A 24,557-nucleotide genomic window follows, 5' to 3' on the forward strand; every position below is an offset into this window, starting at 1 on the left:
TTCCTCTTCTGGGACTCCTATGATATGAATGTTAATACATTTTATGGGCTTACTGATTTCCCTAAATCTACTTCCATGATCCAATATTTTTTGTCCTTCTTTTGATCACCTTCATTATTTTTCATAATTCTATCTTCTTTATCATTTATTCATTCCTCTGGTTCTTCCATCCTCATGGTCATTGCATCTAGTTGGTTTCAAATCTTGGTTATTACATTTTTCATTTTGGCCTGGTTCGTTTTAAGCTCTTTTATTTCTGCAGTAAGGGACTCCTTGGTATCTTCTATGCTTTTCTCAAGCCCAGCTATTTCCCTTATAATTGTTGCTTTAAATTCTGGATCAGGTATATTACTTATAATTTGTTTTGATTTGATCCCTGGCCATGACCTTTTCTTGTTTTTTCTTTTGGGATGAATTTTTCTGTCTTGGTATTTTGTCTAGGTCTCTGTCGTCTTCTCTATGTTAGGAAAGCCTACTGTGTTTCCTGCTCCTGAGAGTAATGGCTTTATGACGAAGTCATATAACGTTCAAGGCCTGGAGCTTCAGGTAATGTCTCTGGTGTATGCTGCATACATTCTGTTGTTGTGTTATGGCTTCTGTATCCCTCAGGTCAATCTTCTTCAGGGTTTCTCCTTGCCTATAGTGGAGAGTGTTTGGACCTTGGCCAGAGTGTGGTTTCCCCTAGAGCTGAAGTGTTGCAGAACTCCGTGGTCAGTAGACATGGTGCATGAAGGGATTTGTGCTGTCCTTCAGGTGGAGGGGCCTGCTGCACTGGTCCTTCGGCACATTTGGTTTAGGCCACCAGTGTTGGTGCTATGCTGTTTACTGAAGTTGATATATGCTGAGGGGTGGGGGAGGGAAATGGCTGCCCCTTTGTCCCCACAGAGGGGAGTTCATGCTTGTTGTTATCAGGAAGCCCTCTAGAAGAGTGAATAATTTCCTTCCTTGCATCATAGGTGTTTTCAGATCACTGTTTTCATTCTATTTGTATCTGGGTTACTTGCCTGCCTGGAGCAGCACAATGCACTTTGGGTTTTAGCCCAGCCAGGCCAGCTGAGTTTTAAAACTCCAATCTTTAAGGGTACCTGGGTGACATAGTCAGTTAAGTATCTGATTCTTGACCTCAGCTTAGGTCTTGATCTCAGGATTGTGAGTTCAAGCCCCATTTGGAGTGTCCTTAAAAATCAATCAGTCAATCAACCAATCTCCAAACTTTAGGGACCTGCTGTGGCAGGGATATGCACTGGTCTTCTGGGGGAGGATCTTGCTGCACTGGTATTGGTGCAGGTTTGACCCAGAAGGGCAATTGCACCAGAGTGTAAAAGTGTGGGGTTTGGAGCAAAGTGCACTAAAGAGCCAGTGTACAGGTTAGCTGCCCTCAGCAGGTGTCTGCACCTATGCTGAGGGGTGGGAGGTGGGAAATGGCATCCACCAGCTCCTTTGTCCCCAGAAAGGCAATGCCTCCAAGAAGGGGGAACCATCTCCTAATATATCTCAGATGATCCACAGATTATGCTCTCTGCCCCCTGAATTACCTGCCTGCTTTCTCTACAGGAGCACTATAGCACCTTCAGGGCTTTATACCAGTCATGTCATGCATCTCTAAAACTCCAGTCTTTGAGCCCTGCTGGTGGCAAATAGGAAAATAAGCCCCTCTTATTTTCCCCATCAATGGCTTTGGGGAATTGTTTTCCATGTGAAATTCCCTGTGTGCTCCTCTTTCTCTCATCTCTGTCTGTGACCAGGGCTCCCACCCCTCCACACATTTCCATAGCTCCTACCTTCCACGATGTGGCCTCCTCTATCCCTCTAGTTGTGTAGTTTGTTCTGTAAGTCCTCAGATTGATTTCTTGGATATTCAGAATGATTTGATATTTATCTAGCTGTGTTTGAAGAACAAGGCAAGCCTAGGGTCCTCCTACTACTCTGCCATCTTAGCTCCTTCCCCCTTTATAGAGTTTTCGATAAGGCTCACGTAATGTCTCAAAGTTGTTTATAAACTTTAATTTTTGTTGTCTTGCTTACATTTTTATTTTAGTATATTAAAGTCAAGGAATGTCCTCAGTGATCATTGGAACATTTTACCAATAATCTAATTTATACATACAGTCAAGTATAGATTCTCTTTTAATTCCTATGAGGATCTGTGGATTCTGATGTTACTGAAGCTCTTAAAACCATCCATGAATTCTTGCTGTCTAAAATCTTCATGTATGCATCCTCATTTACAATGGTAATTTACAACCTATTTTTAAACATTCAGACTTTGAATAAACTTTCTATTTAGAAGCACTTCCTCTCTGAAGTCCCACAACTATTTTGATTCTGCAGATCATATGCTAATTTAAATATTTTCTTTCTATAAATTTAGAGGTCACACTTTTAATGAAGCTCGGGGAATTTAGTCACTTCATGGAGCAAACTTGTTCTGAAGAGTCGATATCTTTGTAGACTTGAGGCCCTCATAACTCCAAGAGTATAAATCTAAGATGCTTAGTCCTATCTTATAATCAATATTGTTGGATACTAAGAATAAATTCTGCCTGTCAGAATCTATTGTGGAAATAATTTTTTCATGTGGAAAATAAATGTAGCTATCTGTGAACATAGCCATTCATGTCATATATTAGAATTAACTACTAATCAGTATCTAGGCTTGTGGAATATTGAATTTCTATTCTAGCTACTGACTGAAGTCACTAAAATAGCTGGTTCTGTTTACATTCCAAAAGAAAGCACTTATAGATAATAATAACTTCCCTCTTGAAGTGACTCCTATATGTCTGTATCTATTGTCTTTTGTAGCAAATCCATTCTTGGGTCTATGCTATTCAGCATGACATTAGAGAATGAGCCTCCCATAGAAATGATAGCTCCAGGAGTGTGGGATATAAGCCTGCCATCTCCAGTGATCCTGCAGGTAAGTGTCAGGCTATGAAGTTAGAGTATACATGGCAAAAAAAAAAAAAAATTATACACAGCAAGTATTCGTTGATAAGTAGCTTCTCAATTAAAGAAACAATTTTCTTCTAGGATCACACATTTTAATTGTCTTCTCTTCCTCCAGTTGGCTGGGATTTGTAAAACCTCTAGTTCTTTTATTTTGTATTCAGTGCTCTCAAAGCACTTTCCCCCCAGCTTATATAATAGCAGTTTCAAACCATTCTCTGTCAAACATGATCACAAAGGAAAGAAATGGAGTGTCGCCATTAGTATATTCATTATGTGGATTCATTTTTCTCTCTGTTGTCTGAAAACAGTCATTGATATATATTATTAACTTGGTACCTTACACCTGCTTCTGCATTGTGTCATGTTCCCTTAAAATCCTTCAATTGTACATTTTCTATATGACTAGCAATTAGGTCAGTAGTGGAGGAGAAACTATAGACAAAATCCATTCAACATACTTTCTTAACTCTTAAGACCCCTCTTCTTTCTGTGATTTGTAATCATGAATAAAAGGTGGCTAATGATTCCAGGCTTTGTTCCTTTCTGCTGAAAGCTCCTTAGGTGTTCATCATTGTAAATGATCATATTGATCAGATACAGGAAGCATGGCCACTCCCATTTATGGAAATGCAGGGAATATGGAATTTCCATCTCTATAGGGAAAAACTGGGAAGTGCTATCAGGACAGCACTCTCTACAACTGGTTTCTCAACCTCAACACTAATGACATTTTGGACCAGATAACTCTTTGTTGTGGGGCCTGTCTAATGCATTATGGGATATTTAGCAGCGTCTTTGGCTTCTACCTACTAGGTGCCAGTAGTATCTGCCAAGTTCTGACAATCAAAAAATGCTTCTAGATTTTGTCAGATGTCCTCTAGGTATAAAATTGCCCTCAGTTGAGTAGAAGCTGTTCTAGATAAAGCTAGTGGAGTCTCTAAGTTTTTAAGTTTCCATGTTTAGGGTGAGGGACAAAGTTTAGCAAGACGTTAAAACTGGAAGAGAAAAATATTACTAATAAAATGTGACTTTCACTGCAAAGGAGGAAGTCCTTACCAAACATTAATCAAAGATCTACTTCTAATTCGTAGATGTGATGATGAAAAAGAGTGTTTGTTCAGGTTCAGTCTTGGCACAACATCATAGATACTCAACATATAATGGCTTATTATTTAGCAGATGTTCCACTGTAATATGATGACTACCTTTCTTTAAGAGGACAAATGCAGGAGCACCTGGGTGGCTCAGGTTGTTAAGTGTCTGACATCGGCTCAGGTCATGATCTCAGGGTTGTAAGATCAAGCTCCAAGTTGGGCTCGGCATGCTCAGCATGGAGTCTGCCTGAGATTCTCTCTCTCTCTCTGCCCCTCTCCCCACTCATGATTAATCAATCAATCAATCAATCAATCAATAAAATCTTTTTAAAAATGCATTTTTTAACAGACTATTGCTTGCGAGATACAAACTACCTCAGGCTGATGAGAATCTTCCAAGTCTGACCGTTGACTGAGCTTTGAGGATATAAAGTCATGATTCAAGGGGTCTTTAACAGCAATGGTGGGAATAGAAGAAGTAAGAGAGACTATCAGATGATTCTTCTCAAATGAGAGGAATAACTCTTTTAGAAATCAGATCCTGGCAAGTGGAATCTGAGGATTAGTTTCAAGTATTCAATAGCAGCATAGATTTCCTACTAAACATCTGGAGCTACAGCCAAATTTATCTTACAAAAAAAAATTTATCTTTCAAAAAAATGTAAATCATTCAACAGTATGCAAAAGTTAAATAATCTAATTTTTACAAAATAATTTCAAACGGTATAGACATAAAAAGAAACTTCTCAGGATATTTTTAATTGATGATAAAATATACAGAATAAAATAGGAGTTGTTAAAGTTAAAACCCTTACTATCCAATATCGCTCTAATTATATACAGCTAAATTTAGAGCAGAATCTTTCAGCCTAAAGATTATAGTGAGGAAATTAGCAAATTCTGCAACCAGTGTTTGAGTTAAGGAGTCAAGATGTGTATCAGGGAAAGACATGTGTATCAGGGAAAGGCTCTGAGTTAGAAAATCTGGATTATAGTTTTAGCTCTTAAACAGAAAACTTTATGACTTTGAATAAGTCACCACACATATTTTCACCTCTGTACAATGAAAGGATTACACTATGCCTATCCAACTTCTTTCAGACCTGTACTTTTCTGGTTGTCTTTATTAAATAGTTACTGCCCCATGGTAGCTACCCTAGTGTGAGAAGGGATATGATTGGTCACGGAACCTGAATCCTCTAAGTCCCTCACTTTTTTCTTTTCAGGTTTTATGGCTTAAGTGCCAACCAGAAACTGTGGATGGAGTGAAGTAGATCTGAATTTAGAAATGGACAAAGAGGGGTGCCTGGGTGGTTCAGTGGGTTAAAGCCTCTGCCTTCAGCTCAGGTCATGATCTCAGGGTCCTGGGATTGAACCCCATGTCGGGCTTTCTACTCAGCGGGGAACCTGCTTCCTCCTCTCTCTCTGCCTGCCTCTCTGCCTACTTGTGGTCTCTGTCTGTCAAATAAATAAATAAATAAATAAAAATATTAAAAAAAAAAAAAAAAGAAAGAAAGAAACGGACAAAGAGGGGCACCTGGGTGGCTCGGTGGGTTAAGCCTCTGCCTTTGGCTCAGGTCATGGTCTCAGGGTCCTGGGATTGAGCCCCACAATGAGCTCTCTGCTCAGCAGGGAGCCTGCTTCTCCCTCTCTTTCTGCCTGCCTCTCTGCCTACTTGTGATCTCTCTTATCCTGTCAAATAAATAAACAAAATCTTAAAAAAAAGAGAGAGAAAAAAAGAAAAGAAATGGACAAAGATTGGGACAGCTGGGTGGCTCAGTCAGTTAAGTGTTCGCCTTCAGGTCAGGTCATGATCCCAGGGTCCTGGGACCGAGCCCCACATCCAGCCCGGCACTGGGTTCATTTCTCAGTGGGGAGCCTACTTTTCCCTCTCCCTCTACCTGTCATTCCTCCTTCCTGTGCTCTCTCTCTCTCTCTCTGTCAAATAAAATCTTATAAAAGAAAAGAAATAGAGACAGATTATTGCATGATTTCATTAACCTGGATCTCCCTCAACTTCTTACCTCTCTCTGTGTATTATCTAGTAGCATGGCTCTATCACAATTTAAGAACCAAGAGCAGAGTTTTAGTCAATGTTGCTCTTGTTCTGTTCTATATTCCTCTACTTCCCCACCTCCTCATTCATGTCTAAATTCACTATATCCTGGCTTATTTGTTATTCTTAGTTGCTCTATCCAGTGGTGGTTTTAGTTCTCTTCATACTAGCTCTCTGCAACTTTTGGCACTCTCTTTCCCATTAGAGAACACTTTTCTCCTCTCCTTTCTCTGTTTTTTTTTCCCAGGCTCCCCTTCTGCTAGTCCTTCCTGTTGACAGTTCTCAAGGGTTCCATCTGCTGCCCATTGCTATTCTCAGTATATGTACTCTCCCTGGGAGAATTTCTTTAAAAAACTTTGTTGAGATAGAATTCACATACCCTATAACCTTCCCGTTTAAAGTGTGCAATTAATTGCTTTGGGATTTTTTCTTTTTTCTTTTTTCAAAGATAAATACAATTACCACCAACATCAATTTTAGAGCATTTTCATCACTTCAAATAGACATGCTGTATCATTTAGCTATCACCTCCTACTCTCCCATTTTCCCCAACTCTAAGAAACTGCTAATCTACTTTCTGTCTCTATAGATTCACCTATTCTGCATATTTCGTATAGATCAAATCATATAATACTTGGTCTTTTGTGACTGGCTTCTTTCATTTAGGATAATGTTTCAAAGTTCTTCTGCATTACAGCATATATCAGTATTCATTCCTTTTCTGTTGTTGAATAATATTACATTGCATGGATATACTATACTTTATCCATTCATTAGTTCATATGCATTGAGATTGTTTCCACTTTTTGGCTATTGAGAATGGCATTGCTGTGAACATTTGTGTACAGGTTTGTGTGTGGACATATGTTTTCATTTATCTAGGAGATATCTATATCATCTATATCTATATTTATATCTGTATCTATATCATGTATATATCTAGCACTAGAATTGCTAGATCTCATTCATTTCTAAGGTTTTATTCACAATATCTATCCAGGTTCACTTCTTAATCTATCTCTAGTTCAGATTCTTTTTTTTTTTTTTAAGATTTTATTTATTTATTTGACAGACAGAGATCACAAGTAGGCAGAGAGGCAGGCAGAGAGAGAGAGGAGGAAGCAGGCCCCTGCTGAGCAGAGGGCCCGATGCGGGGCTCGATCCCTGGACCCTGGGATCATGACCTGAACCGAAGGCAGAGGCTTTAACTCACTGAACTACCCAGGTGCCCCATCTAGTTCAGATTCTTTCACACTGCACACTTCAGACAAATATAGCCACATGAAACTCCCACCTGGATATTCCTCAGACAGCTTCAAAGAAAATATATCCCAAACTGAGCTCACCTTTCTCGCCAAATTGCTCTCACCCCCTGAATTATTTATGTCTGTTCATGCCCCTACATATACCTACTTATTTAATTTGCCTCATCCCTCTTTATCCCTACTCATGTTCAGTCTGTACTCTATCCTGCCAATTATCTCCCATATGTTCCTCAAGTGTACCCTTTCAATTTGCCACACCTGCCCTAGTTCAGAAATTCCCTCCTAGGTCACAATAGTTTAGCTGGGTTTTTTTACCTTTAGTTTTGTCATTCTATAATCCAAAATCCATAAGTTTGATCCTTCTAAAACTTAAATTTGAACCTGCCAACTGCTCTATTTACACTCTTCAATAACTCAACACTACCTAGAGAATTAAGGTCACGCTCTACAGCATGCCTCCTCTCCCATTGTTTCTCTTGCCACTCCTTGTCTGACACTTCAAGCTCCAGTAACTTTGAAAATGTTGTAGTTTCTGACATGCACTGTCCTGGTTTTACTTTATGTGCATTTACAAATACTATTTCCTGCTTGCAGTATGTCCTCCCTCTTCCTTTCACCATCTACTACCTACCCCTCCTCTCTGAATTTGTTCGTGTAATTAATATTCACTTTTAGGATCCACAGGCCCTCCTCTAGGAATCTCTTCCATATGCTCTCCTCTCTTTCCAACCCAAGCAGCATTAAATGACCTTCCTCTGCATTCACACAATAACCAATAAGATTTTTATCAACACATGCACCTCTTTATACTTCTTTCCCACTGACTTTTTACCCATTGACTTCTTTATTACTGAAGGCATTGGGTGTTTTATGCCTAACTTTCTAGCATAGTGCCTGAAATACAGTATTTATAAAATCAATGCTATGTGTCCATACATCTGATCACTATAATAACCTAGCCTACAGATATTTCTGAACTTAGCACTTTATTGCAATTATTGGAATCCAGATTCTAGAGTGTTTGGCTTTTCCTTTTATCTAAGTGGCCTTCCTCTTAAACCAGTTCTTACTCACCCAAAGTATTTTACTTTACCTAATACTGTATTAGATGTTTAGTATCCATTATCAATGTTAGGGGGAGGCAACAGTCTTACTGATACCAAGTCTTTAGAACGCAGCACATTTTGCATCCTAATATAGCAGATGTTTTTTGGTTTGGGTTTTTTGTTTTTTTTTCCATTATTCCTGAACTTCCTTATGGGTCCCTATTTTACAATTTCTTCCTTAAAACTCACTAGAATTGCCATCCAGTTGGTAAGCATCCTTCCTTCCCTTGAGCTACCATAGTACTTATGGTCTAACATTCATGTGCCTTATAATATCCAAAATACATCTACAGTCCAAGGGGTTGTTCTTTGACAAGTTGACAGAATCATGGGGGCCCATGCTGGGCCCATGGGCCTCTGGGCATGGTTGTGGGTCATGGACACTGGGGACATTCACAGCCGCTTTCTCAAAGAATTCCAAGTCATGAAGTCACAGTAGGAACCATGGTGGTCAAGTGTGAATGGAGAAGGGTGAGAGGAAGTGAAGTAGGAGGCATAAATGGAACATAAGAATTCAATATTCAGATGTATAAGGAGGTATGAATTAGAGGGTTGGATAATCAGGTCTGAATGTTTTCTTGCATCTCAAAGAAAAGAGCCTCATAATTTTTTGTTGTTGTTGTTCTTGAAATCAGGAGTCTATCCTCAATGCTTGAGGCAGGAATGTAATAAATAGGTGTTATGACAGATGCAATGGAGACATTTGAGAAGATCTCCTAGAGCACTCCATTAAAAATACTTTTGAGACCAAAACAGGCTTGGTTAGTCACAGTGACAGAAGGAGAAAACCAGAGTCACATTTTTGCCATTACTGACTTGAAGCAGAGCTTTGGGGTGCTATGTATATGTATTGTACCACACTTTATATATATTTTGTATATATTTGTTAATATATACATTTTTAAATTAGACTTTAAGTTCTTTGAAGGCGATGGATACTCTTTATATCTTCCATACTGCACGATACACAAAAAAAAATTCTAGAGCAAATATAATAACATATACTTTGTGGGAACTTCACTTCCATGAAAAATTAGAAGAAAAGGCATTTGGGAGAAATTCTAGTATTTTCTATCACTGGATCAGGAATCAGTAATTTTAGCCTCATAACATATGACATAATGCAGTCAGTGTAGGGCCTCATTCATATATCAGAAATTAAAAATTCATAAGTGAAATACATCAAAGAATTTATTATATATTTGTGCACAGGGATACTTCTGTTTTCTCATCCAATAGCTTTAGTTTCCTTGTGTACCCTGCTCTTCACTTAAAACCAACATAAAATTGAACTAGTTCATCAAATACTATTTCTAGTATTTTTGTTTCATGTGTTTAAAGTATTTGGGGGGCGCCTGGGTGGCTCAGTGGGTTAAAGCCTCTGCCTTCGGCTCAGGTCATGATCTCAGGGTCCTGGGATCGAGCCCCACATCGGGCTCTCTGCTCAGCAGGGAGCCTGCTTCCTACTCTCTCTCTCTGCCTGCCTCTCTGCCTACTTGTGATTTCTCTCTGTCGAATAAATAAATAAAATCTTTAAAAAAAAAAATAAATAAAGTATTTGGGCACACAAAGAATAACATAACCTGCCAATACTGGAGTTACTTCTCTCTAAGGGACAAAAATTAATCTTTCTGTCAAGAGGGAAAATTTATTATAACATTGCTTTTCTATGACTCAGTTCTTTTATCATATTGGAGTATTAAGTGGTACAGTATAATAAAAATTATACCAAAAACAAATGTGATAACAAATTTTGGAGATTATAAAATTGCTAAAACTTTTTTCTAGCAAATAACCCAAATAGAGTCAACGGTATTTCAAACTTTAACTCACAGAGTGTACCTTAATATGTTTCTCAATTTTCTCTGAGATCCCAAACTAATGTAGCTCAGCAGAGAAAAATAATTTTAGGTATTTTAATATGAAAAAAATGTATCATAACTTTAAGCACACATATGGGGCACTAAAATAACTAGCTCATTTACATAGTTTGAAATTGTATATTTTGTTAACTTTTTTTTTTTATTTACTAGAATCAGATCATCACTGAAACATGCTTTAATGGAAAACACATTCTGCCCCCCCCAAAAAAGGCCTGAATTCTAGCCCTGTCTATAAATCTGAACTACAGAGCAAGAAAAAAGAATGTTGTATTTAGTTATACATTTAAACAAATCTTCACCAGAAATTCATGTCTTCAAAGTTGTTCACAGCCCTGTAGATTTCCTGAAGTATAAACCAACATAGAGTAACTCTTTATTTTCTCAGGTATTTACATGAGAAAAGTATAAGTACCATCTATAATTTTTATCATTTAATAATATAATGACATTTTAGTACTGAACTTTAAAAAGGATATAATTTCAGCATTAAGCAAAAATATAAATTTTAAATTTATGAAATTTCATATATTGCAATTTTTTCATTTTTCCTCAGACATTACAGATTACTAATTTACACCATTTATGTAAATAATTGAAGATTTGCCGAACACTATATATATTTAAATACCAAGTCCAAACCATAATGATTCTTTTTTTTTTTTAAATGATTTTACTTATTTATGTTAGAGAGAGATGGAAAACACACAAGTAGGGGGAGGGGCAAAAGGGAGAAAAAGAGAGAGAATCTTAAGCAGACTCTGTGCTGAGCACAAGCCTGATGTGGGGCTTGATCCCACATACATTAGCCAAAATCAAGAGTTGGATGCTTAACTGAGTGAGCCACCCAGGTGCCCCAACCCTAATGATTCTTTTAAAAATTATTTTTAAGTAAAAAAGAGCACAAAAAACATAAGAATTTTCCCTTAGCTTCTACAACCTTAAATAGAGAATATTAAGTTAATAATGCATTTTAAGGCATTCAATACATGGCAAATCATTTCTTTATTTCAGATTGATTTTCCAGCTACTGAGTGGGAGTACATGAAACTTGATTCTGAAGAGAATAGAAATAATCTTGAAGAACCACCAAAAGAGTGTTTAAAACACATTGCCAGACTTTCACAGAGACAGTCTCCTTTACTGTAAGTGACCCAGGTCTTGTGAGTAAATTTTGCCTACTGTTTTTTACACCACCAATTATACTGGAAGTTACATCTTTTGGATGTTCAATTAATGTTTAGCAACTAAATTAGTAATTTTATGTGTTTTTTAAAGGTTTGTTTTTCCATTGCTTTTAACAATGGAGGTTTGACTTTAGTCAAAGGACAAATAAAAAGATTGGAAATCATTCTGTTCAGTACAATAAAGCAGAGACTGATTAGATATAATCAGCATTTAAGAGTGATAAACCATTGCTCAACTATCCTTCAACAGAGTAAAAAGTTGTTTTAGTAAGTAGAAAAAAGCAAAATTTAATTTTCTTGGCAGATTTAAAAAGAATAGATATAAATAATTTTTAATAGCACTAAGTTAGTGACTAAGGAGTACTTAAATTTTGTCAAACAGTAATTCTCTGAAGAATAAAATAAAATCCCAGGAAGAGCCATAAGAGAACTAGCAATATTTGTACTTTCTACTTGGTAATATCTAATCCATAGGTGATTGTGCTCATTAATAGCATGCAAAAGTGTAAAACTAAGAAAGTAACTTTTATGTGTATACTGTGAAAAGATATAAAACATGATAATGCCTTTTATTCCAAGAATAAGAAATTGTATAAGTACATTGAACGAGAGTCATGTGATCTAAATAATCTCTTTGAGTGGGCCCTTGGACCACAAGTTGAAGAATGGATTAGAGAGAAAGTACGAATGGAAGCAATACAGCAAGAAAGTTGATGTAATTTTTTAAGCAAGAGGTCATGGTGGCTAACACTAGGGTAATGGCACTGGACATTTGTAGAAATGTCTGGATTTGGGAGCCCTATCCTGGAAATTGAGGAGACATGATTTGATGATTAATAGTAACTAGGGGATAGGTCAACTGAGAAAGCAAAAAACCAAGTTAGGTCAATGGCGAATCCAAAGTTTTGAAATTATTGAATAGGCAGATGTTAAGAGTAATTTTCTGGAGAAGTAATAAGTTTGGGCCATTTCAGACTGAGGCATTGAGTGTGATCAAGAGTTCTGTTTTGGGTAATCTTATTACTGCCCTTATCTCTAATTTCACCTTGTAATACTCTTTTCCTCATTCACTTCAAGAAGTGACATCAGTCTCCTTTATATAGTTCAAATGTGCTGGTCCCTCTCCCATCTCAAGGTCTTTTCATTTGGTGTTCCCTCTACCTGAAATACTCCTTCAGTTCCTCACATGACTGAATCTCTCATCCTGTAGGTCAGGTCTTCACTGAATTGTGATCTTCTTAGAGAAGTATTCTGACTACCCTATCTAATGAAGTTCTCTTTACTCTCTGTCTTATTACCTTCTATTATTATACTTAACACAGTCTATTATCATCCTGTCTGTTAATGTGTCTTTTCTTGTCTTACTCGTAAATTTGTAAGAATTGGGAGAGCAAGGAACCCCTCTATCTTGTTTTCACTCTATTTCCAGTACTGTACACTGTGCTGATAAATAATACATGTAAAATAAATGTTGTAATGAATAAAGTTTCTTCACATAATATCTGATATAAAAAGTTGCCTTAAGGGATGTAAATGATGGACTATTCTTGTAGTCTTCATGATACATTTTGATAATCCATTGTTATACTAGACTGCTGTCAGCTAAGTGAAACATCTTTTCTACTACTTACTCAAAAATATAAAACATTACATATAACAAGTGTGTCACATATCAGACTAACATATTTGTAATGGTTTCTTTTAAAATATGAAAAAGGTGCCATGCTTTGAAATTTTAAGTGTATTCAAACAAAAAAGATCAAAAGCAACAAATAATGACAGTAACTTCCTTTAATTAGGAGTTTGTTTTTAAGTTTACTTCAGTGAATCCCAACTTGTTTTATACCTCAGTTTCTATTTAAATGAATAATGTGTACATAAAATAAGCAACATTTTCCTCTGTTTCACTTACTCAAATATAATTATTAAGCTCAGTGCAGTAGAATTTCATTCTGGATTGTGAAATTGATGGAAAATAGCCTTCAGTGTGATAAAATTTGTGTTAGAATCAGATTAACTTCAAAAAAAGAATCAGATTAACTTGTTTCAAAATACCATATTTTGTCATTTATATAGTGATAATTATTTCTTCTTACAAATTTATCAAATGTAAGCAGAGTCAGGAAATTCAGACTAAATGAATTTCAATGAAAATGTACCAATAATATTTGCAAATATTTAAAAAATATACTTGATGACAGCTAAGAGTGTTTCTAATATGAGGAAGATTCCAGAAGGAAAGATTGAAAAACATTTGTTTTGAAAGAAATTAATGCTTCCACTTCTAGCTATGAAAGACACCTATTACTAGACTAATTCTCCTGGTTTAAAAGAATATGAGACAAGAAAAATACATTTGAAACAAATGCTTTCAGAAATTGGACAGGGCTTGAGGTGAGCTCAAGAATAAAGTGGTTTTCAGCCTGAAGGCACTTTCTACATCATGGCTCTGGGAGGTATATTCAAAGAGGTGGTCTTGCTGAGATTTAAAAAAAAAAAAAGTGGGCAGAGATCAGAGTTTAATGATGCTGAAGCAGCTGGAATTTCTAGAGTGTAATAGTAGAGAAGGAAAGGAGCTACAGAAATATATAACTGAGTAGTTAACTAGTCATGAGCAGGTAGAGATTTTGTAAGCCTCCAAAAGAGCTACCACAGGGAGATGTGGTTGCACAATGCTGGAAGACATAGAAATATTGACCAATAAGAATAAAAAATGCTCCCAGAACACCCAAGCATTCAACAAAGAAACCAGCATGATGCATATTAAGAGTAAGTGTTTTCTAGCCCAAGATTAAAGACTATGCTAGGCCCAACCTAAGTTACAAAAACAAGTCTCAAAAGGCTAAAGCTGATCTGCTAGTGCTTAAACTGCCTACTAAAAAAAAAAAAAAAAAAAAAAAAAAAATATTTAACACCCAGAAGATGGCAAAATTCAGACAAAGTAACATTTTAAATATTTAACATACAATCAATAATTGAGATAGAAAGACTCAGGAGTATATAACCATAGCCTGGGATAGGAGGAAACAGTTATCAGAGACAAATCCAAATATTTTTAAACTAGCAACTAATGATTTCAATACAACTATTATAAAGACACCTAGAGATGTTAAAGAAAAAAAAAAGATATATGTGAGTGAACAAACAAAGGCTCAGTAAATAAAATCAGAAACTTAAAAGCTGAAAAACGCAGCATCTGGGGCACCTGAGTGGCTCATTTGGTTAGGCCTCTGCCTTCAGCTCAGGTCATTCCTGGGGTCCTGGAATTGAGCCCTGCAACAGGCTCCCTACTCAGTGGAGAGCCTGCTTCTCCCTCTCCCTCTGCCTGCCACTCTGCTTAGCTGTGCTCTCTCTCTACTCTGTCAAATAAAGTCTTTTAAAGAAACATTCACATACAATATCTAAATTTTCTAAAAATCACTGAAAAGCTTAATAGATTGCATAATAAAGAAACAATAATGAGCTTGAAGAAAGGGCAATAGAAAATTAGCCATGTTGAAGTACAGAAAAAAATACTGATAGATCCTTGTAACCTGTCAGACAATACTGACGATATGTGTATTGGACACACAGGAGTGGAGAGAAAGATCTAGGCAAAAATAATAATAATAAAATAAATAAAATAAATTAAGTGATAATAGTCAAAATAGTCAAAATTTTACAAATTTATTTTAGCTTCAACCCACAGATATAAGAAACTTAGCAACTCCCAAACAAGCATTCAGACATACCCACATATCCATATTATAGTTAAATTTCTAAAAATAAAACATAAAGGTAAAAATTCTTAAAGCATCAGAGAAAATAAATTCTTACAGGGGAACAACTATTATATTAACTGTAGATTTCTCATCAGAAATAATGGGAGCCAAAAGACAGTAGAATATTATCTTACATCTAGAAAGAGAAAAAGAAAATCTGTCGACTTAAAATTCTATAACCAGTAAAGTTATATTTCAAAAATGAAGGTGGAATGAAAGTATTTTCAATTAAACACAGCTGAATTTGTTTATGATCAGCTTATCTATACAGTAAGAAAAAAATTTTTAAGATTTAATTTATTTATTCGAGAGAGAGAGACAGAGAGTGAGGAAGAAAAAGCATGAGCAGGGGGAGGGGCAGAGGGAGAAGCAGATTCCCTGCTCCCTGCTCCCTGCTCAGCAGCTAGTGTCATGCGGGCTCTATCCTGGATCATGACCTGAGGTGAAGGCATACAGTTAACCCACTGAGCCACCCAGATGCCCCATGTACTGTAAGAAATCTTAAAGGAGGGGTGCCTGGGTGGCTCAGTTGACTAAGCATCTGCTTTCAGTCAAGTCTGATCCCAGGGTCCTGGGATTAAGCCTGACATTGGGCTCCCTGCTCAACGGGGAGCCTGCTTCTCCCTCTCTCTCTGCAGCTTCCCTGGCTTGTGCTCTCTCTCTCTGTGTCTGTCAAATAAATAAGTAGAATCTTAAAAAAAAAAAAAAAAAAAGACTTAAAGGAAATATTACTAGCTGAAAGAAAAGGATAAGTAGAAGAAAGCTCAGTATATAAGAATAAATGAAAGGCACTGCAAAGGAAAAATAGGGAAATAAAATGACTTTTACTTACACATTTAACAATTTCTTAAAAAGCAATTAACTGTATAAGGCAAAAATAATTACAATATACTAGGGGGCTTGTAATATATGAAAATAAAATGAATAACCACTATAATAAGAATGAGAAGTGGAAGGCAGTATAATATTAGTTCATTGTTGGCTATGATATGCTAAAAGATAATACTGCAATCTCTAGAGAACTATACCACCCAAATTTTAAGTACACATTTACAAGCCAAGAAGAAGACAAAAATGAAATACAAAAAAATAATTCAAAAGATGACAGGATAAAAAGAGAAAAAGGACAAAGAAATGGTTTGAAAACAATGATGACAAACTAATAACAATATGGTTGAGTTAAACCAATTATATCTGAAGAAAAAAATTATATTCGTATTATGTTAAATATAAATGGAAGGAAAAACTAATTAAAAGTCAGAAATTGTCACCTGCCTTACAAAAGCAATATGTTACTTTATGCTACTTATAGGCTTATATTCTGCCTTCGGCTCAGGTCATGAGCTCAGGGTCCTAGGATGGAGCCCCTTGTCTGGCTCCTTGCTCAGCGGGGAGCCTTCTCCCCCCTCCACCCCACCTGCCTCTCTGCCTGCTTGTGATCTCTGTCTGTCAAATAAATAAATAAAATCTTTAAAAATAAATAAATAAATATAAGGATCCAGCTAGATTAAAACTTTAAAAATGGAAAAAGACATATAAGAAAAATTATATCATCTTGATAGATTTGGTGAAAAAAAATTGACAAAATTTAACACTCATTCCTAATAAAAACATAAAACTAGGAATAGAATGGAGCTTTCTCAACCTTAAAATCCTGAGTTAAATCGAGATCTGTGGAAAAATCTAGAGTTAGCATCATATTAAATGGTACAAGAATGAATGTTTTCCCCCTACAACTGGAAAGCAAAGCTATCTATCTAAATATTTCTCCTCAATGTGGTTTTGGAAGTCCTAGCCAGTGTAATATCGTAAGAAAAAGAAATTAAATGTGTTGAACTGGGTAAGAAGGAAACAAAACTTTCTCTATTTTCAGATGATATAATTATGTAAGATCATAGCATTTGGGATCAAAGTGCAAAATGAAGTTGTATTTCAGTGAAAAACAAAATAAATTCTGTTTTAAAACTCAACATACAGGGGCACCTGGGTGACTCAGTCAGTTAAGTGTCCCTCTCTTGATTTCAGCTCAGGTCATGATTTCAGGGTCATGAGGTCAAGTCCCATGATGAGCTCCCCACTCAGCAGGGAATTTGCTTGTCTCCCTCTTCCTCTGCCCCTCACCCTACTCTCTCTCTCAAATAAATAAATAAATCTTTAGGAAATTGGGGAGGATATGTGCAATGTTGAGTGCTGTGTATTGTATAAGACTGATGAATCACAGACCTGTACCCCTGAAGCAAATAATACATTATATGTTAATAATAAAAAAATAAAAAATAAAAATCAATCAACAATATCAAAACCTCTACATTAAAATTACAAAACTTTGCTAAGAGGAATTAAAGAAAACCTCACTAAATGGAAGGTTATGTCATGTCATTGATTAGAATACTCTCTCTTGTTAAGATGGTAATTCTAAATCTCTGAAATTAGTCATATAGATGCCACTATGTACCTATTAGAATGGATAATATCTTAAAATGGGCAAAACCAAGTGTTAGCAACAACGTGGTACAACTGGCACTGTCATACTCTGCGCTTAATAGTCTAAAATTTTACAACCACTTCAGAAAATATTTTGACAGTGTCTTCAAAAGGTAGACAAATACCTGACATAAAACCCAGTCATTCCCCTCCCAGGAACTTCCTAGGAGAAATGAAAGAAATACATCCTTACAAATACCTGCATAGAAATGTTTATAGCAGTTTTTTTCATAATATCCCCAAACTGGGGTGTATTCATACAAAGGAATACTACTTATTGGTTAAAATGTATGGAATACTGATATACTCAATAATATGGATAATTTTAAAACATAGTGAGTGAAAGAAGCTATAAATAAAAGTATTTACTCTATGATTTCATTTATGTGAAGTTCTAAAATAGGTAATATTAACCCAGAGTGAAAGAAATCCTGCCAGTTCTTACCTCTGTTTGTGTAAGAAAACATATATTAAAAGGAGTGTGGTTTTTATTCAGCGTATGAATTTGTTAAAATTTATTAAACTGAATGTGTGCATTCTTTTGATGTAAATTATGTTTCACTAAAAGAAAGTAAAAGAAAAATACCTTGTTCAATATTGGAGAGAAAGGAATTCAATCAGAACAAGATAATTTGTTTTAGTCATAATTTGATAATAATTTTGTAATGGAATTTTTCTTCTGAGGACTCTATGGTGGGGAAGGTAGTGACAAAATGGGACAGGAGCCCAAGCATACTTCAAAAATCTCTGTAATCCAATCCTTTCATTTGTAGATGAAGATGGCTTTTAAAAATGTAGAGAAATATTAACCTTTAAAATATTTTAATATTTCTTACTATCCTTCTTGGAAGTTTTAGCTAATTTAAGCTGAGCAACACTGTCAGTTTGGAGGAGACAGTGTTCAAAAGCTGTCATTGTCATGTGAGAAATGCTGTCCTCCAGTTGAACTGTGGTTCTGAATGCTTCTGCTGGAGTGTGAGCAAAACATGATAAACTGTCAGCAAGTCAATGGCTCTAGTCCTAGATTTCGATCTTCTGTTTGGAACCATTCTCCAGGGGGAAACAGTTGGACATTTAAAGAAATCCTATTCACTGGCATTTTAACTCCAAACTTCCAGTTAAATATGAGAATTTAAAGCCCCAATCCAGGCATGAATTGAAATCTTTGTTTTTGAATTTTTGTGCAGAGTTTTCTGAACTCTCGTGAAACTTGCTTTGAGATGAAGGACTAGCATCTTTAAAATATGCCATTTCTTCACAGGCACACTTGGGTCTAAATTAGTTCAGAAAGTAAGAGAGTAAATTTTCTATTACCTCTGTTCTAAGTAGTACATGTGGCAGGATTCAGATAAAACTTGCTCTGCCCTAAAGGAGACAGAGATTTTGTTAACCATTCTGTAAAAGAATGAAATTAGTAGAAAATAAGCTAATAAAAGAACCTATTAGATTGTCCCAAGAAGATAAAGGACTTGTTTTTCAAAGTAAACTAAAATGAAATTCAAAGAACTGAGTAAGATTTTGTACTCTAACATTTGTTAGTGTAGCAAACTCCAATAAATTACAGTTTCCAATCTGGTTTTGCAGACTCTCTGAGGAAAAGAGAAGATACTTATGGTTTTATCGCTTCTACTGCAATAATGAAAACTGCTCCCTTCCTTTGGTCCTGGGTAGTGCCCCTGGATGGGATGAAAGAACTGTTTCAGAAATGCATACCATTTTGAGAAGATGGAAATTTTCCTGTCCTTTGGAGGCACTTGGACTTCTGACTGCTAGGTAAGAATTGCATAGCAAGCATGATATTACTGATGAGAAAAATTTGGAGAAAAAAATAAGACTCTATAATTAATTCAATAGCTATTCTGGTTGTCTCCAATTTCAATAGCTATAGATAATAACCTTAGATAAGTGTAAACTATGAATATAAATTTTAAACAAATCTAAGCTATAATTGTGTTTCTGTACTAAACTGGAAGGGTAATTAATGGCCATAGTTTCTTAAATGAAGAGTTTAGTTACTCTTACAAAAATAATAAAACAAATTAGGAAAAATAATATTCTCTACTCTTTACCCCTCTCAAAAGAAGTAAGTCCTTAATAATTGGACCATATCTTTTATACAAAATGTCCCATTTACAGTAAGTGTACAATTAATATGCCAATGATAACAATAAGAATAAAAGGGAAAAATTTATCCCTTATATATTCTCCAGACCTTCTCACAGAATAGAATACGCTGGAATGCAGTTGAGGGTATAGTAATGATGTCTTCATATAGTTAGGGAGAAACATGTGGGATAAGTGTAGAAGCTGGCTTTGGTTTGGGGAAACAGCTCTTCCTTGGCTTCTATTTTATATTAAAAGCCAAGAAGAGCTATTTTAAAACTGTCTTGATAAGCATCAGTTCACTGATGGCATGAAGAAGTCTGCAGTCTCTAGAAGCAGAAGAATTGCGGAGCCCAGTTCTATTCTGAATTCTCTCTCAAGGTCCTGACAGAAGGAGAATGTGAGAGAAAGTGACACAAAGGACTTTTCAAACTGATTTACTTAGGTTTATGTTAAAATTAGTGTACTTTCCAAAACTTCTGGAATAGAAAAGGAGGTGAAAGTTTTCGTTTTCTACCACAATGAAATACCACTTCACACTCACTAGGATGGCTATAATCAAAAAGACAAATAATATTAAGTGTTGGCCAGGATGTGGAGAGATTGGAAAACTCACACATTGCTGGTGGGAATGTAAAATGGTGCAACCACTTTGGAAAGTAATTTTCAGTTCCTTAGATATAAAACATTGAGTTACTGTATGAGCCAACAATTCCACTCTTAAGTATATACCCAGGATAAAATACATAGTCCATCAAAAACTCATACATGAATATCCAGAGAAGCAATATTTATAATAGCCAAAAAGGAAAAACAACCCAAAAGACCATCAACTAATGAATGGACAAATAAAATGTGGTCTATCCATACAATGTAATATTATTCAATAATAAAAAGGAATGAGTAATTATACATGTTACATCATGAGTAAACCTTGAAAACATTATGCTGAATGAAAGAAGTCAGTCACAAAAGATTGTATGATTCCATTTATAAGATATACCCAAAATTGGCAAAACTACAGATGAAAAAAGTGGATTAGTGATTGCCTAGGTCTCGGGAAGGTTGGGATAAAAGGGGGTTGATTGCAAAAGGATATGAAGCTTCTTTTTTTGGTTATAGTTACACAACTCTGGGAACATGTTCAAAAGCATTGAATTGTACACTTTAAGTGAATTGTATAGATTTTGAATTGTGTCTCAGTAAAGCTATTACAAATTTAAAAGAACAGTTAGAAAGGTAAAAATAGAAATATGAATCTCTATAATATCTCTAAAACCTAATTTTCTTACCAGATGATATAACATCTTTCTAGTTTCTAAAGCATAAACTGGCTTTATGGAGGCGAATTATTATTGTTTTACTAAGATATACCTTGGTCTACTTAAAAGACATTAAATGTGTCAACTAATACCTTTTATAAAGTTTATGGAATATTTCTTTTTTCTTTTTTTTTTTTTTAAGATTTTATTTATTTATTTGTCAGAGAGAGAGAGAGAGAGAACAGGCAGACACAGTGGCAGAGGGAGAAGCAGGCTCCCTGCGGAGCAAGGAGCCCGATGCGGGACTCGATCCCAGGACGCCGGGATCATGACCTGAGCCGAAGGCAGCCGCCCAACCAACTGAGCCACCCAGGCGTCCCTTATGGAATATTTCTTAGAAAAATCTTCTTTTTGAATACCCAAGTTTTTAAACATTATAAAAGTTTCAGTCTTCTTTTTTTCAGAGGTAAATAGGTTGTTGCTCTGACATAACAAGAATCCGGAATTTCCAGCAAACAGATTGCGTTGTATATAATGCATGTACCAGAAACATGCAGACCATACATGAATATACTTTCAATCAACATAAGCAGTAGGCATTTACTCAAGGGGTAAATCAGTAATGAGGCAAACCTTCATACATGTGCAAATGTACAATTGACAACAGATTATTTTAGATACAAAGTGTCCTTCCAATATTAAAAATGAGCTAGGAGACTGTTCCTGCAACAGCATGTGGTAGCTGTATCTTGTACTTTCTATCTTGTACTTTCCATGTAGAAGTGGCTTCATATCACATCTCATGAGTTTAGCATTGCACAGCCAAGGACCATGCTGAACATCATGCCAAAGATCATGAGACCAGCAATTCTAATACCAACAGATTCCAGCTTAATGCTGATTATGGTCTCAATTTTACCAATACAGTGTCTGTGTCCGAGAAGCTCCTTCAGACATATGGGTTGGACCTGTTCAGGCCTTTTGTTTCACAACACTGAAATGTTGAGTGGAAAGTACGAGAGCCCTGTTTCCCTTTTCCCTAGGGTAGGGTAATAGTTATAATAAGGCTCTTCATATGTGGTCCGAGCCTATCATATAGCTACACTCTTGCCTATAAAAACAAATACCCCAGTGGTTACTTCAGCAGCAGATTTCACCAGTAGGCAGGTGAAAAAGCCAAGCATACACTAAAACTGCCTCATGGCTTCCTAACATCTGAGGAACCCCATGGCTGTTACCAGGGCTCCTGCTCCAACCAGCACACAAGAGCCCCGGGTAGATAAACAGTGATGACTCATCCTCTGATAATAAATCCTTCACGGTGCCTCCAAACCAAAACCATGGTCCAAAAGCAATGACGGCTGACCTGGTCAGCCAAAAGAGCAGGTTGAAGCCAAGCAGTAGGTACTTTTTGCACTGCAGACACTGCAGAGGCATCCCATGGGACTCACCGCTCTAGCGGGATCCTGAGTCCCCAACCCCACACTCATGCTGAGAGTTGTGGCAGCCTCTTACAAAAATGTGTATCAGAATAAAGCCTATAATACTGCTTAGTTTTCTTGCTTGTAAAATGAAAGAACTTGCTAGACAGACTTCAGTATTCTCTGATGCCTGATAAATAAGCATAATTCTGTTTATAGTGAGTCTTCTCTACCTAAATAGATGCTGAAAATCTTTTTGACACAGTGTTTTAAATATAAAGGTCAAATTATTACTTAGTGCCCCTTAGTACTATCTAATTTTAATAGTCACAATAACCCTATGAAGCAAATACTATTATTATTCCAATTGTACCTGTGAGGAAGCTGAGGCTTACAGAGATTAAGTTGCCCAATGGAGCGCTCGTAAATTGAGGAGCTCAGGTTAAATCCAGAGATTTAGAGCTTGAAATCTTAACTGCCTTTCTACACAAATACTCTAGGCTATTTACATACTAAATATGTAAATAAAACTATCTTAATATGGTCTTATTATAGTAAATAGCAGTACTTAACTATCTTATTATGCTTTGGTGTTTCTACTTCACTGTGTAATTTCTTTTTTTCTGAAGAATCATATTTTTAGAAATTATAGGGACTGCTTTCAAAGTAGAGTGCTGTTTATTACACATCATTTAGGAAATTTAGCAGAAATTTGATTTATTTGAACATTGGACAGTTCCTTATCATGCACCAAAGAAGGTCACTGGGAAGGTTAAAATATTTCCGTTGCACTCATTCTATGACTCCCACTCTCTTTAACTGAACTACTAAAAAACTTGAGGACAAGCTGTTTCCAAAAATGAACCTTTCAACTTCTCTAAATTCAAAGCTGACTTTTCTAGAACAAACAGTTTGTGCTTGTTAAGTGAGTTGTCAGAGTGAGGTCTTCAGAGATCTGTATTTTTTCTCCTTTGAATAGTCTATTTTTCCAATGGTTTAACCTCTTGAGAACTGGTGCGCTCCATTTCTAGCTCAGAGAATTTTTAATATTGCTGTTTATTTAATCCAGTCCAAAGATTCACCACCTCCTTTTGGTTTATTTTTAGAAAGAGACATGTTGAGATTTAATTTACCTAGTGTGGGGCACAGGGTGTTAATATTTCCACTACTGAGTGCCAGCAGTGTGCTCACCGGGTACTGATATTTCCATTAGAGAAGGCAGTGCTGTCAGAATACCAGAGACCAAGGGCTAAGGTCTGTGGTTCTTGGCAGATGGTTGCTATTTTCTTGAACTCTGATGCACAGGCATAACTTCAACTGCTAATAGCAAGCAGAAATTACCCAAGGAATTAAAAGACAGTTCAAGGAAAGTATTCATTTAAAAATAGCAACTCTGAACTGGCATCAGAGCATTACATCAGAAGCTTAAATAAAAATTTGACAAGGTACTAGAACTTGCCATCCCATGTGATGTAAAATTATTATTTTGTGGGAAGAAAAACAGTGCTTAACAGGTGGTGCCTTAGCATCCAAAATCAGTTTCCTTGGAAAAATGTTTCATAAACATGTGTGCATGAAACCACTGTATCTTTTATTATAGAGATCAATTTATACTAAAGGCATTCTTGACTAGCATTTTAAATAGGTAGCATGGAATATTGAAAAGGAGACAGTTAATAGCTTCTACATTAGACTAAATAATTAAGTGATGGATGATGGTGTGTCTTTCCCATTTATATATTGAGCACAAATATGTGTATGTGGAAATTGACATGCAGTGAATCAAAGAGACTGAATAATAAGTCATAGTGACTATCTCTAAAAAGCAATTTAGAGAAAAAGACTAATGCTAAAGATCACCCCACAATATATTCCATACTATAACCAAAGTACTAAGTGCTCTATATGCCTAAAGGAGAGAGGGACAGATTCTTTCTGAGAAGGTAAGGAAATCTTCACAAAGGAATTGAAGTCTGAATTGAAATA

General features: G+C 36.0%; 1 protein-coding gene across 1 annotated transcript in view; it reads left to right on the top strand.

The window, feature by feature from the left end:
* Window positions 1–24,557, top strand: part of PIK3C2G (phosphatidylinositol-4-phosphate 3-kinase catalytic subunit type 2 gamma) — a 343,791-nt gene that overhangs the window by 120,547 nt on the left and 198,687 nt on the right. Inside the window, exons 14-16 of the mRNA XM_080811598.1 lie at window positions 2,770–2,920; window positions 11,368–11,498; window positions 19,370–19,558. Coding sequence (XP_080667724.1) covers window positions 2,770–2,920; window positions 11,368–11,498; window positions 19,370–19,558 — 471 coding nt within the window. The remainder of the gene's footprint in view (window positions 1–2,769; window positions 2,921–11,367; window positions 11,499–19,369; window positions 19,559–24,557) is intronic.

Source organism: Martes martes (genome assembly GCF_963455335.1).
Source record: "Martes martes genome assembly, chromosome: 8".
NCBI classification, from domain to species: domain Eukaryota; kingdom Metazoa; phylum Chordata; class Mammalia; order Carnivora; family Mustelidae; genus Martes; species Martes martes.